The 16,364-nt window shown below is 41.8% G+C and overlaps 1 protein-coding gene across 1 annotated transcript in view; it reads left to right on the top strand.

Annotated features, from left to right (window-relative positions):
* Positions 1-10,910, top strand: part of LOC116353731 (Down syndrome cell adhesion molecule-like protein 1 homolog) — a 29,538-nt gene extending 18,628 nt beyond the window's left edge. Inside the window, exon 3 of the mRNA XM_031791468.1 lies at positions 9,279-10,910. Within this exon, the coding sequence (XP_031647328.1) occupies positions 9,279-9,658 (380 nt within the window). The 3' untranslated portion in view covers positions 9,659-10,910. The remainder of the gene's footprint in view (positions 1-9,278) is intronic.
* Positions 10,911-16,364: the final 5,454 nt, after the last annotated feature.

The following is a 16,364-nucleotide window of genomic DNA, read 5'->3' as shown; positions in this document are numbered from 1 at the left end:
CTGTGACACTTGTGGGGGCCATAGAGCAAAATGGAAAACACCATTGTGTCCGTGGGAGAATTAGTAGCCCAAATGGTTTGGACGGTACAGGCGTTTTCTTGAGAAGACCGATTTTCAGGAGGCCTCCTGGTCTGACAAACAGCACTGTAGCTCTACCACCTTCCACCGCAGATGCGAAAGGCCAAAACAGGTGAATGTGGTGGATTGAGACACAGCCCAAGCATAAAACTCCATATCAATTTAATTCAATTCAAGGGGCTTTATTGGCATGGGGAACTTATGTTAACAATGCCAAAGCAAGTGAAGTAAGTAGATAATATTCAAAAGTGAATTGAACAATTAAAATGAACAGTAAACATTACACTCACAGAAGTTCCAAAAGAATAAAGACATTACAAATGTTGTATTATCTACTGTATATATACAGTGTTGTAACGATGTGCAAATGGTCAAAGTACAAAAGGGAAAATAAATAAACATAAATATGGGTTGTATTTACAATGGTGTTTGTTCTTCACTGGTTGCCCTTTTCTTGTGGCAACAGATCACAAATATTGCTGCTGTGATGGCACACTGTGGTATTTCATACAGTAGATATGGGAGTTTATCTAAATCGGGGTTGTTTTCGAATTCTTTGTGGATCTGTGTAATCTGAGGGAAATATGTGTCTCTAACATGGTCATACATTAGGCAGGAGGTTAGGAAGTGCAGCTCAGTTTCCACCTCATTTTGTGGGCAGTGTGCACATAGCCTGTCTCCTCTTGAGAGCCAGGTCTGCCTACGACGGCCTTTCTCAATAGCAAGGCTTTGCTCACTGAGTCTCTACATAGTCAAAGCTTTCCTTAAGTTTGGTTCAGTCACAGTGGTCAGGTATTCTGCTACTGTGTACTCTCTGTTTAGGGCCAAATAGCATTCTTGTTTGCTTAGTTTTTTTGTTAATTCTTTCCAATGTGTCAAGTAATTATCTTTTTAATTTCTCATGATTTGGTTGGGTCTAATTGTGTTGCTGTTCTGGGGCTCTGTGGGGTCTGTTTGTGTTTGGGAACAGAGCTCCAGGACCAGCTTGCTTAGGGGGCTTTTCTCCAGGTTCATCTCTCTGTAGGCGATGGTTTCGTTATGGAATCGCTTCCTTTTGGTGGTTGTAGAATTTAACGGCTCTTTTCTGGATTTTGATAATTAGCGGATATCGGCCTAATTCTGCTCTGCATGCATTATTTGGTGTTTTATGTTGTACACTGAGGATATTTTGCAGAATTATGCATGCATTGTCTCAATTTGGTGTTTGTCCCATTTTGTGAATTCTTATTACCATAAAGGGCAATGGGTTCTATTACTGATTCAAGTATTTTTTGCCAAATCCTAATTTGTATGTAAAATTGTATGTTCCTTTTGATGGCATAGAATGCCCTTCTTGCCTTGTCTCTCAGATCGTTCACAGCTTTGTGGATGTTACCTGTGGCGCTGATGTTTAGGCCAAGGTATGTATAGTTTTTCTGTGCTCTAGGGCAACAGTGTCTAGATGGAATTTGTATTTGTGGTTCTGGCGACTGGACCTTTTTTGAAACACCATTATTTTGGTCTTACTGAGATTTACTGTCAGGGCCCAGGTCTGGCAGAATCTGTGCAGAATATCTAGATGCTGCTGTCGGCCCTTCTTGATTGGTGACAGAAGCACCAGATCATCAGTAAACAGTAGACATTTGACTTCAGATTCTAGTAAGTGAGGCCGAGTGCTGCAGACTGTTCTCGTGCCCTCCCGCGTTCGTTGATATATATGTTGAAGAGGGTGCGGCTTAAAGCTACATCCCTGTCTCACCCCACGGCCCTGTGGGAAGAAATGTTTGTGTTTTTTGCCTATTTTAACCGCACACTTGTAGTTTGTGTACATGGATTTTATAATGTCGTATGTTTTTCCCTCAACATTACTTTCCATTCATTTGTATAGCAGTCCCTAATGCCAAATTGAGTCAAAATATTTTTTGGAAATCAACAAAGCATGAAAAGACTTTGCCATTGTTTGTTTGTAAATTATAGTGTGCAGGGTGAATACGTGGTCTGTCGTACGATCATTTGTTAAAAAGCCAATTTGACATTTGCTCAGGACAGCGAGTCCGCTGTTAATGATAATGCAGAGGATTTTCTCAAAGGTTGCTGTTGACGCATATCCCACGGTAGTTAATGGGGTCAAATTTGTCTCCACTTTTGTGGATTGTGGTGATCAATCCTTGGTTCCAAATATTGGGGAAGATGCCAGAGCTAAGGATTATGTTAAAGAGTTTTAGTATAGCCAATTGGAATTTGTAGTCTGTATATTTTATAATTTCATTGAGGATACCATCAACACCACAGGAATTTTTGGGTTGCAGGGTTTTTATCTTGTCCTGTAGTTCATTCAAGGTAATTGGAGAATCCAGTGGGTTATGGTAGTCTTTAATAGTTGATTCTAAAATTTGTATTTGATCATTTACAGTGCCTTGCAAAAGTTTTCAACCCCTTGTTTTTTTCCCATTTTGTTGCATTACAACCTGTATTTTAAATGGTTTTTTATTTTGATTTAATTTAATGGACATACACAAAATAGTCCAAATTGGTGAAGTGAAAAAATAAAAAAAACATTTATGCATATATATTCACCCCCTTTGCTATGAATCCCTTAAATAAGATCTGGTGCTACCAATTACCGCCAGAAGTCACATTAGTTAAATAAAGTCCACCTGTGTGCAATCTAAGTCTCACATGATCTGTCACATGATCTCAGTATATATACAAACCTGTTCTGAAAGGCCCCAGAGTCTGCAACAAGGAACCAGCGGAACTCATCCAACTTGAAGGAGCTGGAGCAGTTTTGCCTTGAAGAATGGGAAAAAAATCCAAGTGGCTAGATGTGCCAAGCTTATAGAGACATACCACAAAGTATTGACTTTTGGGGGGGGGGGGGTAAATAGTTATGCACGCTCAAGTTTTCTGTTGTTTTGTCTAATTTCTTGTTTGTTTCACAATAAAAAATATTTAGCGTTTTCAAAGTGGTAGGCATGTTGTGTAAATCAAATGGTACAAACCCCCCAAAAATCGTATTTTAATTCCATGTTGTAAGGCAACAATATCGGAAAAATGCCAAGGGGGTGCTTTTGCAAGCCACTGTATATGTTTTTGCTGTTTGTTCTTTGTTATAGAGCCAAAAAGATTGGAGAAGTGATTTACCCATACATCTCCATTTTGGATAGATAATTATTTGTGTTGTTGTTTTTTAAGTGTTTTCCAATTTTCCCAGAAGTGGCTAGTCAGGATTCTTCAATTACAGTACATTGAGCTCATTTCTGACTTGCTGCTACTTATTTTTCCATAGTGTATTTCTGTATTGTTTTAGGGATTCAGCACAGAGACCCAGGTTTTGGGATTCTAGTGGGGGGATATAAACTTTGTAAAGGGTTTAATCCAGCCACAGTGTCTGATTTCAAAAATGCTTTACAGTGAAAGCACCACAATGATTATGTTAGGTCATCACCAACTCACAGAAAAACACAGCCATTTTTGCTGCCAAAGAGAGCAATCACAAAAAGCACAAATAGAGATAAAATGAATCACTAACATTTGATGATCTTCATCAGATGACACTCATAGGACTTCATGTTACACAATACATGTATGTTTTGTTCAATAAAGTGCATATTTATATCAACAAATTAAATTTTACATTGGTGCATTACGTTCAGTAGTTCTAAAACATGCCGTGATTGTGCAGAGAGCCACATCTATTTACAGAAATACTCATCATAAATGTTGATGAAAATACAAGTGTTATACATGGAATTAGAGATATACTTCTCCTTAATGCAACCACAGATTTCAAAAAAACTTTACGGAAAAAGCAAACCATGCAATAATCTGAGTACAGCGTTAAGACATCAAAGCAGCCAAAAAGATATCCGCCATATTGGGTACTCAACATTAATCATAAATAGCATTATAAATATTCACTTACATTTGATGATCTTCATCAGAATGCACTCCCAGGAATCGCAGTGTGACTAGGGTGGGCATTCTAGTTTCTTTATTTCTATCTTTTGTATTTCTTTGTTTTGGCCGGGTGTGGTTCTCAATCAGAGGCAGCTGTCTATCGTTGTCTCTGATTGAGAATCATACTTAGGCAGCTTTTTCCCACCTGTGTTTTGTGGGTAGTTGTTTTCTGTTTAGTGTTCTGCACCTGACCAGACTGTTTCGGTTTCGTTTCTCTCTTTGTTATTTTGTTCTAGTGTTCAGTGTTAATAAAAATCATGAACACTTATGACGCTGCGCTTTGGTCCAATCCTTCATGCAACGACGACCGTTACACGCAGTTCCACAATGCATGTTTGTTTTGTTCGATAATGTCCATCATTTATGTCCAAATAACTTCTTTCGTTAGTGCGTTTGGTAAACAAATCTAAAAGCACGTTCAGTTCCAGCCAAACGTAGGACGAAAAGTTCAAAAAGTTCCGTTACAAGCCCGTAGAAACTTGTCAAACTAAGTATAGAATCAATCTTTAGGATGTTTCTATCATAAATCTTCAATAATGTTCCAACTGGAAAATTCCTATGTCAAAAACTACAACACTCAGATTTCCCACTTCCTGTTTGGATTTTCTCAGGTTTTCGCCTGTCATATGAGTTCTGTTATACTCAGACATCATTCAAACAGTTTTAGAAACTTCAGAGTGTTTTCTATCCACTACTACTAATAATATGCATATATTAGCATCTGGGACAGAGTAGCAGGAAGTTTACTCTGGGCACCGTATTCATCCAAGCTACTCAATACTGCCCACCTGTCACCAAGAAGTTTTTAAACATTGTTTCCCATGCTTGCTCAATGAACCATGAACAATTAATGAACATGCACCTGTGGAACGGTCGTTAACCTCTCTAGGATAGGAGGACAGTCGCGTCTCACTTGGCCAAAAGCCAGGGAAAATGCAGAGTGCCAGATTCAAATAAAATTATATAAACATCAAACTTTCATTAAATCACACATGTAAGATACTATAATATGCATATCTTATATTCTTGGCATGAGTAGCAGGAAGTTGAAATTGGGCACGCTATTTATCCAAAAGTGAAAATGCTGCCCCCAATCCCAAAGAGGTTTTAAGACACTAACAGCTTACAGACGGTAGGCACTAGGACACTAAAGAGGCCTTTCTACTGACTCTGAAAAACACCAAAAGAAAGATACCCAGGGTTCCTGTTCATATGCATGAATGTACCTTAGGCATGCTGTAAGGAGGCATGAGGACTGCAAATGTGGCCAGGGTAATGAATTGCAATGTCCGTGCTATGAAACGCCTAAGACAGCACTACAGGGAGACAGGACGGACAGCTGATCGTCCTCGCAGTGGCAGACCACACGTAACAACACCTGCACAGGATCGGTACATCTGAACATCACATCTGCGGGACAGGTACAGGATGGCAACAACATCTGCCTGAGTTACACCAGGAACACACAATTCCTCCATCAGTGCTCAGACTGTCCGCAATAGGCTGAGAGAGGCTGGACTGAGGGCTTGTAAGCCTGTTGTAAGGCAGGTCCTCACCAGACATCACCGGCAACAATGTCGCCTATGGGTACAAACCCAAACCCAAAATCCCGGATCTCAATCCCACTGAGCACCCCTCGGACCTGTTGGATGGGAGTGTGACGGTTAGGGCCGTTCCCCCCAGAAATGTCCACGAACGTGCAGGTGCCTTAGTGGAAGAGTGCGGTAAGATCTCACAGCAGAACTGGCAAATCCGGTGTTGCCCATGAGGAGGAGATGCACTGCAGTACTTAATGCAGCTGGTGGCCACACCAGATACTGACGGTTACCTTTGATTTTGACCCCCCTTTGTTCAGGGACACATTTTTCCAACTTGTTCAGTTTATGTCTCAGTTGTTGAATCTTGTTATGTTCATACAAATATTTACACAAATAAACGCAGTTGACAGTGAGAGGACATTTGTTTTTTTGAGTTTAGCTAAACTGTCCGATTTTGATGAGGATTTTTTTATTATGTCAATTAGATTGACTGTTAAAGGACCATTTAACTTATATTTTATTTTTCGGTACATGGGAATTTAACCACAAAACGTCTTTTTATGTGCACTATGTCACCACGCACAGACATCCACAACAGGTCAATTTGATCGAAACACATCTCTGGTGTATGTTTTATTTATGCAAGATTTTAGAATATTCACATTGGAAATCTGTCACGAATTGGATGGAAATCTAGCTACTGGATGCGATGCTCTACTAAGTAAATATTGGACCCAGACAGAGTTTCTGACCTCTCGAAACACAGTCTGAATGAATTACCGGTGTGAGCATCACACTTGAGACCTAGCTCATCCTTCCACCTCTCAGTGGCCATCAGGGGGGAGAGACAAGATAATGCAAGCCATTTCACAGTAGAGACAAAGACCCGAAAAGAAAGGAGAAAAACAAAGTCAGTCAACAGAACTGGGACATAGCTGCTGCTGTAGAGCAGTCAATCATGTTGGATTGCTTTGCAGGCAGACCTTGTCTGGTCCCACTGCCTGCCTGCAGTTTGGAGCCTATTCTTATTCAAGCTCTGGTAATGAGGACTTCCTGCCTGTGTGCTCATTGAGATCAAGTGATGATGGAGCGCATCTCATTTGGGCTCTGGCTGCCTGCTCAGCGCTCCTCACACCTGTCAAATGCCTGCTGTCCTCTCCCACACACATGCATGCACGCAACACGCACGCACAACACACACGCAAACGCACACTGCACAGACGACTGATGGCGTGGGAGACTATTGGATAACTTTTTATTTATTTTTGCCTGACATTCTGAGTAAGTGTCAATTTCCCGTCTCTCAACATTGGACCAGAGAGGGTATACTCCGTAAAAACAAGAAAAACATATGCAGTCTCAGAAATACATATATTTTTTGTTGCCATTCCACTCTGATGGTCTCTGTGACCTTTGCCAAGGTCACATGACTATTTCAGGGGGACGTTGTGTAATCAATGCTAGGCCGATGGCTATGTCCTACTCCTTCATCACACGGCAATAGAGTTACACAAAACAGGGTAGATCTAGAGTGAACTGGGATCAGCTGTTCAGTGAGCTCACCTCAGCTCCCCTTTCTACCAACACAAACACACAGAGTTAAGACTGAGCACAATGGACTGGGAGAGCAGGTCCACTGCTGCCCGGTACGCTCCCCGGCCTGGCCGCCCCTCCTTTGTATCTCTGGCCTTATAGATCCTTTTGCCACAGATGGAACCTGCTAGCAAGGTGTTGTTTACTCCCATTCATTCATTAAGGTGCACAATACAGTACATCCATTCAGTTGTCCCTACGTTTCGTTATTTTCTTCTCTCTTTATGCTGCTTCATAAATAAGTAAATAGTGTATTTGATTTCCCTGTAGTTAATTATTTAGGCAGCGGTGATACAGGCCTCTCCTCCCAGTGCGCGGAGAGAGCGCCAGAGCCATGTTTTAGCCCGTTCCTAGGCAACCGGGTGGATATAGTCAGGCATCAGTAACGTCCTAATGACGGTGTGCATGCGAGGAGAGTGCAATTTATGCATTAACACTGGGCTACCATTTGCATGCACTTGCAAGGGCTTAATGAAACAAATGTGGCATTTTCTGCACCTCTCGCCTCGAAACTGGAACGTGTAATATCACAATGCTGTCACAATTGTTAGTCTACTTCTGGTTTAAAGCCTTTATCGAGTATGTAAGTGAAAAGAATCCGTGATGTTTGCTGTCAGTTGTTGTGGCCTCAAACAGTCTCATAGAGGTTAAATGGTCATGTGGCAATTTAGCTCTGCGTGATGAGACGCAGGGTCAGTCAAGGGGTAAATAAATGATTGAACGTATTGGCTAGGCTGCGAAAGGGGCTACTTAATCGATTCAGCCCATTGATCCAGAGATGGTCGGCTGTGATAATAAAAGGGAGCATTTAAATGAAGAATTGGAATGAAGACCTGATTGGAATTGTTTGGCCTTTTTTCGATTTGTTACAAAATTAGTCTCCATAATATATTAGGCCACTGAGTGCAAAGGCCAAATAGTTATAGGGCTTGGCTACGGTTGCTCGAAGCGTGTCTTGTGGTTACATTACGTTTGGGGTAGGCCCACACCACAACGTTAAGGTTAACGACTTGAGTATTCTGACAAGGACATTGGCTCTGGTTTCAGTGGGTGACACTGGCGGCTGGCATTAAGCATTATTAATGACCAAGGAAATTCACCTCCAGGCTAGGCATTAATTGTATCGCTAGAGAACTTGTAGAGAAAGAGCACATGCAGTCAAGGTGTGTGTGTGTGCGTGAGTACGTGTGTACGCGTGTGTGAGTGTGTGTGTGTGTGTATTGTCGACTTCACGTGGTTAAACAATTACTTCCCTGATTGGTATGAGAGAAGCCTCATAGAATTAGCTGTGATTAGATTGCGGTGCCACGGAGTCCCCTCGCCACGTTCTTTTCCAGCTGATTTTTGTCGACATTGTAATCCCATTTGCATCGACATGTTGGAAATGCCAAACGCCCATGCTTTTGTCTTGTGTTAGTAGCTAATACATTTTTTTGAGATTACACTGTTATTACGCTTGAAATGAATATACAATTACATTTCATTCACACCAGCTCTGCTATCGTCTTGTGATGTTGCCGTAAACTGTGGGCCAATTTCAATCCAATCCACACTGTACCCTTAGTGTTGACATTTCTTATTTGTCTGTGCAATGTCCAGGTTCCTGTGCGTCAGGTGCAAAGGGCACCCCTTTTCGTGACTGCCCCGCACCCAGTCATTCCGCGCCGTCTCTTAGAATTGCCTAGGTGTTTCTTTAAAAGGGTAATCGCCATTCGCACCAGCTCCGTCTCAACACAACTGGGTGTCACTTCTTTTTACAATCAGTTTCTCCATTGCAGGATTAAAGCGAAAACGACATTGACTTGATGTTGTTTAACAGTCCACCAACCGAGTTTACATGTGGGCTACTCTTAGCGTCTCTCAGTGAATTATAGGCCAGGAACAATGTCAGCTCTTGTATATCAGTAAGAGAGGTCCTTGTTTTACATTGAGTAATAATTTGGGGCACAAGCTAGGCCATGTCTTGCATGTGGCTTGTATGATAAGCAACCTTAACTTTAACAGGAAGGCTTGTGTTAGCTTTCCGAAACTAATGCATTAGCTTTAGATCAGCTGACTAACACAGTTTAGTGCAGAATAACCAACTTTGTTCCACTCTAACCACCCCTCTCCTCTGTCTCTCGTCTCCAGTGTTCAGGGAGCCCTATACGGTTCGGGTGGCAGACCAGCGGTCCATGCGGGGCAACGTGGCCGTGTTCAAGTGCCTCATCCCCTCGGCCGTGCAGGAGTATGTCAGCGTGGTGTCCTGGGAGAAAGACACCGTCTCCATGGTGCCAGGTAGGAGCATCTCAGATTTAGACCTGAATGAATGGAAATGGGGAAAATGGGCTGTCTGGTTGGCTGGTTGGTTGATTGGATATAATGAGCATGAAAATGGCAATATTTTTGGGCCCCCAAAAAAGTACAACTGTTATTTCCAACGCGGGATGGACATCCATCAACAAACACATTCGCACTTTGAAAAGAAACTTCACAACCAATCACCAATGCATGTAAATGGGATTGCTTAGTTGATTGGCTGATTGCTTAGTTGATTGGCTGATTGCTTAATTGATTGGCTGATTGATTGGTTGATTACATGAGAATGAACATGACAAACATGGCAGATTTTGGCCCAAAGGATGAAAGGTGTTAAACAACTGTTATTTCTGTACATTGACTGTGGGATGAACATTCACTTGCAAACACATCCACACAGGGAAATAAAAACGCATTCCATAAAAAGTCACAGCGAACAGACTCTGGACTGTACCACCCACTGGATTGTTGTGTGTGAGCATAATGGTTTTTGAATGTTGATTTTGGGCTCCTGATTTAAATGAATATCACACCCTGTTTTTTTTCCCGATATTGCTGGTTAGACCCTCAGACCCCTGTTGAGGTCGCTTGGAGTTCTGTTTATCAGCACTAATCTGTTTTGTGGTTTTTAGTGCCGTGTCCCATTTTGCCTGGACCAAAGTGTCAAATGATTCAAAATGGAGTCTCATGAAATGGCCTCTCATGGGGTGATCTGTGGCTCGTCACTCATTGCCGTTTTTAATAGCAGTGTGAGGGGGATAAATCAGACATTAGAGCTGACGAATGTGTGTGTTTGCGTGGGTGTGAGCTTGTGGGTGTGAGCGTGTGTGTCTGAGTGTGTGCCTGCGCACCCACGTGCGTGTGCGTGTGCGTGTGCGTGTGTGTGTGTGTGTGTGTGTGTGTGTGTGTGTGTGTGTGTGTGTGTGTGTGTGTGTGTGTGTGTGTGTGAAGAAGCTGCAATTCAATGACATTGCCTCATTGTAACTCATTGGATTGATGGAGTGGACCTGTTTACCCATTGATCACATTCAGACCATAGAAAACAAGCCATGACACACAAACTGTCTTTATATTCTGCCTATGTCACTATCTTTGTCCTACATTTGAAGGGATGTGCTGTCAATTTTCCTGCAATATTAAAATATCTAGGTTTCTATTTGCGTCTGTGTTATAACTGCTAACATGCTGTTACAGAATGTGGATATATGTGTGTGTGTGTGTGTGTGTGTTGCGCTGTGTGTAGATGCCTATAGTGCTAAAGGTCGCTCTGCGGTCCAGTAGTAAATGAAGGGGTGTCAGAGAAGACTGCTCAGGTCAGATGACACACAGGTCGCTCGCCTCGCTCCAGCTCTCACCACCTTCTGATACTCCCCTTTCACCTCTCTCAATGTTGTTGTGTGTGTGTCTACGTTTGTGTGCGTGTGGCTCTGTCCTTCACACTGGAGCACTCATTGATCCAGTGCAGCTGCGTTTTGTATGTGTGTGAACAGGGCCCGAGGGAGGGAGGGGGGGGGGGGGGCTGAATCGATAAAGCTTGCTGTCGGATTCCCCTCTCCCTTGTCACGGATACCCTCAGTGTGAGTGGTGAGACCCAGTCGGTCTGTGTGAGTGATGGATGGAGAGATGGATGGATGTGTGTGTGTCTGCCTGCCTATGTGTGTGTATTTCATTAACATATGTATTAGCTGTCAGGCCTTGTATGTCCTCTAATGATTCAAATCTCCATACCATGGCTTTGTGCACATACAGGGACATGCTGGTGTTGGTTTAGCAGATGGTTGTACTGCTATAGACTATAACACCAGTTCATTTCACACCCACGGAATTAGGGCGATGTGACTCTCTGCACCACTGAGCATGGGGGAGGGCAGATCATCAATGCTGAACTGACGGAGTCACATGGCAGTGGAAGGCAATAGAACCTCTGCCCTCCATAGCTGACTATATCCCCATTCTGAAGTCTTCGACTACTATTATAGGTAATTGGATAAAGCTGATAGGATATGGTGGTTATCTCTCTCTCTCTCTCTGTCTTGTTCTCTCTCTCTGTGTCTTGTTCTCTCTCTCTCTCTCTCTCTCTCTTTTTTTCAGATTCAGATAAGCCCTACAAGGTGGTCGAAAGCGTTCCACAGGGATGCTGGCCCATGTTGATTCCAATACTTCTTACAGTTGTGTCAAGTTGGCTGGAAGTACTTTGGGTGGTGGACCATTCTTCATGGGAAACTGTTGTGCGTGAAGAACCCAGTAGCGTTGCAGTGTTCACCTGAATTCACATGGTCAGTCTATGTCATGGAAATGTTCCTAATGTTTTGTGCACTCAGTGTATATCGATACAATGAGACTATGCAGTGCGTGCATGCATCAACATTGATTAGGAACAATGAGATACAATGAGATCATCTATGGAATGCAGACGTGCTTGCAGGTGTCAGTGTGTGTGTGTGTGTGTGTGTGTGTGTGTGTGTGTGTGTGTGTGTGTGTGTGTGTGTGTGTGTGTGTGTGTGTGTTTGTGAGTGTGTGCACACATACATATGCAAGCACACACACACACACATTCTGATTTGTGCACATGGTATTGTATGGGTGTGTGTGTACATGTAGGAGTGTGTGGATTAGTGTATGACATGTTTTTATGTATAATTTCATGTGTATTTAGAGTGCATTACATGAGGTGTTGTAAGTATTTACATGAATTCAATTATAAAAAAAGAATCCAATAACTATCAAATCAAAAAAGAACAAAAACATAACACAATGAAACAAAACAGTCTGTCCCATTTCTCTGTGGTTGTGGCACATGGTGACACATTTAGCTGCCAGCTTAGTTGACTGTTGCAGAATGGGGAGTTTATGTACATCAGGAATCTGTCTAAAGTTTGCTATCTATTTTTCAAAAACTGGGAAATATGAAGTGAATCTCAGTTTGTACTTCCTGTAAATCACAATACCGACATATTCTCAGATCTCTTTAGAAGCCAAGATTTAAGGTGTCTTCTTCTTTCAATTCCTAGACTCAAGTCTCTCAGTCTGTATGTTTCTGACATAATTTAAATGCCCTTTTCTGCACTTGAATGTGTAGAGGGAAAAGTCAAAGTTCTGACCTGCAGGCGCTCTTTTGAGTATTTCGGTGGACACCGGAAATACTTTACAAAATTTGAACTGAAATTTCTCAATGGGGGCTTTTTCCCATTTGCCGAAGTTGAGAGATGGGTCCCCATACTTCGCGACCATACAGTATTACCGGGGTCAGAATGAAATTGACCATTTTAACCACATTTTTATAAGGGTATTTGTTTTGCTGAATTTGTATTTAATATCATAGAATGCTTTTCCGTTTTTTTCACTAAGGGCCTTTGTAGCTAGGCTGAAGATCCCTAGTGAACTTATCTCCAGGCCCCGGTAATTATAGCTGGTACTGTGCTTTAGCGTAGTTCCACTTTAGGTAAACTGGTAGCTGTTTCACTGGGATCTGACTTACTTCTGAAAGACCACGATTGAAGTATTTTCTAAGTTTACTGTTGGTGCCGATCTTTGGCGGTACTGCTCTACAAGGGATAGGCTCTATTGTAATCCTTGTTCTGTGGGTGACAACAAAACTAAGTTGTCAGCATGCAACAGGCACTACCAAGTCTGTGTGTCATTTACAGTACTCACACCCCTTGACTATGTCCACATTCTGTTGTGTTACAGCCTGCATTTAAAATGGATTCAAATGAGAGTTTGTGTCACTGGCCCACACACAATGAGCCATCATTTCAGAGCGTAAAAAGTTTGATTTCAGATATTCAAATTGAAAAGCTGGCATTTTTTAAATGAATAAGTATTCAACCCCTTTGTTATGGCCTAAAAGAGTTCAGGAGTAAAATGGTGCTGCACAAATCACACAATACGTTGCGTGCAACAATAATGGTGATTAAATGAAAACGATTTTTGAACGACTACTCCATCTCTGTACCGTAAGGTCCCTCGATTGAGTAATGAATTTCAAGCTAAGATTCAACCACAAAAGGTAGTTCACTGCCTCACAAAGAAGAACACTGATTGGTAGAAGTGTACAAAAAAATAAAAAGAAGACGCTGAATATCCCTTTGAGGATGGTGAAGTTATTAATTACACTTTGGATGGTGTATCAATACACCCAGCCACTACAACAACATACAGGCATCCTTCCAAATCACTTGCCGAAAGGAAGGAAACCGCTTAGGGAAAACAGTTACAAAGATAATGGCTGTGATATAAGAGAACTGAGAATGGATCAACAACATTGTAGTTACTCCACAACACTAACCTACACGACAAAGTGAAAAGAAGGAAGCTTGTACAGAATAGACATATTTTAACACACACATCCTGTTTGCAACTAGGCACTTAAATAATACTGCAAAAAAAAATGTGGCAAAGAAATACACTTTTTGTCCTGAATACAAAGAGTTATGTTTGGGGTAAGTCCAACACAACACATCAATTAGTACCACTCTTCATATTTTCAAGCATGGTGGTGGCTGCATCATGTTATGGGTATGCTTGTCATTGTTATTTTTTTTTTGGATTAAGCCAAGCACAGGCAAAATCATAGCGGAAATCCTGGTTCAGTCTGCTTTCCAACAGTCACTGGGAGTCTTTCAGCAGGACAATAACCTTAAACACGAGGCCAAATCTAAACTGAAGTTGCTTACCAAGACGACATTTAATGTTCCTGAGTGGCCTAGTTACAGTTTTGACCGAAACCAGTTTGAAGATCTATGGCAAGACTTGGAAATGGCTGTCTAGCAATGATCAACAACCAACTTGACAGAGCTTGAAGACTTAAAAAAATAATAATAGGCAAGTATTGTACAATCCAGGTTCTACAAGGTTTTGACTCAGGGGTGTGAATACTCCTATAAATAAGATATTTCTGTGTTTAATTTGCAATAAGTTACAAGTTTTTTTTGTTGTCGTTGTATAATTCCCAGAATTAATTTTGATCAATGGCCTCAGGCAATTTGATAATGTTTTATTTCCATATGCTTTTCTTTTTTTTCTTGCGCAGGAGTTGTTTGTATGCTTTCATTGTATATGAGGGGTTTCGGCTCAACTCCTCAGGGGTTGTTTGTATGCTTTCATTGTATATGAGGGGTTTCGGCTCAACTCCTCAGGAGTTGTTTGTATGCTTTCATTGTATATGAGGGGTTTCGGCTCAACTCCTCAGGAGTTGTTTGTATGCTTTCATTGTATATGAGGGGTTTCGGCTCAACTCCTCAGGGGATGTTTGTATGCTTTCATTGTATATGAGGGGTTTCGGCTCAACTCCTCAGGGGTTGTTTGTATGCTTTCATTGTATATGAGGGGTTTCGGCTCAACTCCTCAGGAGTTGTTTGTATGCTTTCATTGTATATGAGGGGTTTCGGCTCAACTCCTCAGGGGATGTTTGTATGCTTTCATTGTATATGAGGGGTTTCGGCTCAACTCCTCAGGGGTTGTTTGTATGCTTTCATTGTATATGAGGGGTTTCGGCTCAACTCCTCAGGGGTTGTTTGTATGCTTTCATTGTATATGAGGGGTTTCGGCTCAACTCCTCAGGGGTTGTTTGTACGCTCTCATTGTATATGAGGGGTTTCGGCTCAACTCCTCAGGGGTTGTTTGTATGCTTTCATTGTATATGAGTAGTTTCGGCTCAACTACTCAGGAGTTGTTTGTATGCTTTCATTGTATATGAGTAGTTTCGGCTCAACTACTCAGGAGTTGTTTGTATGCTTTCATTGTATATGAGTAGTTTCGGCTCAACTACTCAGGAGTTGTTTGTATGCTCTCATTGTATATGAGGGGTTTCGGCTCAACTCCTCAGGGGTTGTTTGTATGCTTTCATTGTATATGAGGGGTTTCGGCTCAACTCCTCAGGAGTTGTTTGTATGCTTTCATTGTATATGAGGGGTTTCGGCTCAACTCCTCAGGGGTTGTTTGTATGCTTTCATTGTATATGAGTAGTTTCGGCTCAACTACTCAGGAGTTGTTTGTATGCTTTCATTGTATATGAGTAGTTTCGGCTCAACTACTCAGGAGTTGTTTGTATGCTTTCATTGTATATGAGGGGTTTCGGCTCAACTCCTCAGGGGTTGTTTGTATGCTTTCATTGTATATGAGTAGTTTCGGCTCAACTACTCAGGAGTTGTTTGTATGCTTTCATTGTATATGAGGGGTTTCGGCTCAACTCCTCAGGGGTTGTTTGTATGCTTTCATTGTATATGAGGGGTTTCGGCTCAACTCCTCAGGGGTTGTTTGTATGCTCTCATTGTATATGAGGGGTTTCGGCTCAACTCCTCAGGGGTTGTTTGTATGCTCTCATTGTATATGAGGGGTTTCGGCTCAACTCCTCAGGGGTTGTTTGTATGCTTTCATTGTATATGAGTAGTTTCGGCTCAACTACTCAGGAGTTGTTTGTATGCTTTCATTGTATATGAGTAGTTTCGGCTCAACTACTCAGGAGTTGTTTGTATGCTTTCATTGTATATGAGTAGTTTCGGCTCAACTACTCAGGAGTTGTTTGTATGCTCTCATTGTATATGAGGGGTTTCGGCTCAACTCCTCAGGGGTTGTTTGTATGCTTTCATTGTATATGAGGGGTTTCGGCTCAACTCCTCAGGAGTTGTTTGTATGCTTTCATTGTATATGAGGGGTTTCGGCTCAACTCCTCAGGGGTTGTTTGTATGCTTTCATTGTATATGAGTAGTTTCGGCTCAACTACTCAGGAGTTGTTTGTATGCTTTCATTGTATATGAGTAGTTTCGGCTCAACTACTCAGGAGTTGTTTGTATGCTTTCATTGTATATGAGGGGTTTCGGCTCAACTCCTCAGGGGTTGTTTGTATGCTTTCATTGTATATGAGTAGTTTCGGCTCAACTACTCAGGAGTTGTTTGTATGCTTTCATTGTATATGAG

Source organism: Oncorhynchus kisutch, linkage group LG15 (genome assembly GCF_002021735.2).
Source record: "Oncorhynchus kisutch isolate 150728-3 linkage group LG15, Okis_V2, whole genome shotgun sequence".
Lineage (NCBI taxonomy): Eukaryota > Metazoa > Chordata > Actinopteri > Salmoniformes > Salmonidae > Oncorhynchus > Oncorhynchus kisutch.
The sequence above is the reverse complement of the archived record's forward strand: the minus strand, read 5'-3'. Positions and strand labels throughout refer to the sequence as shown.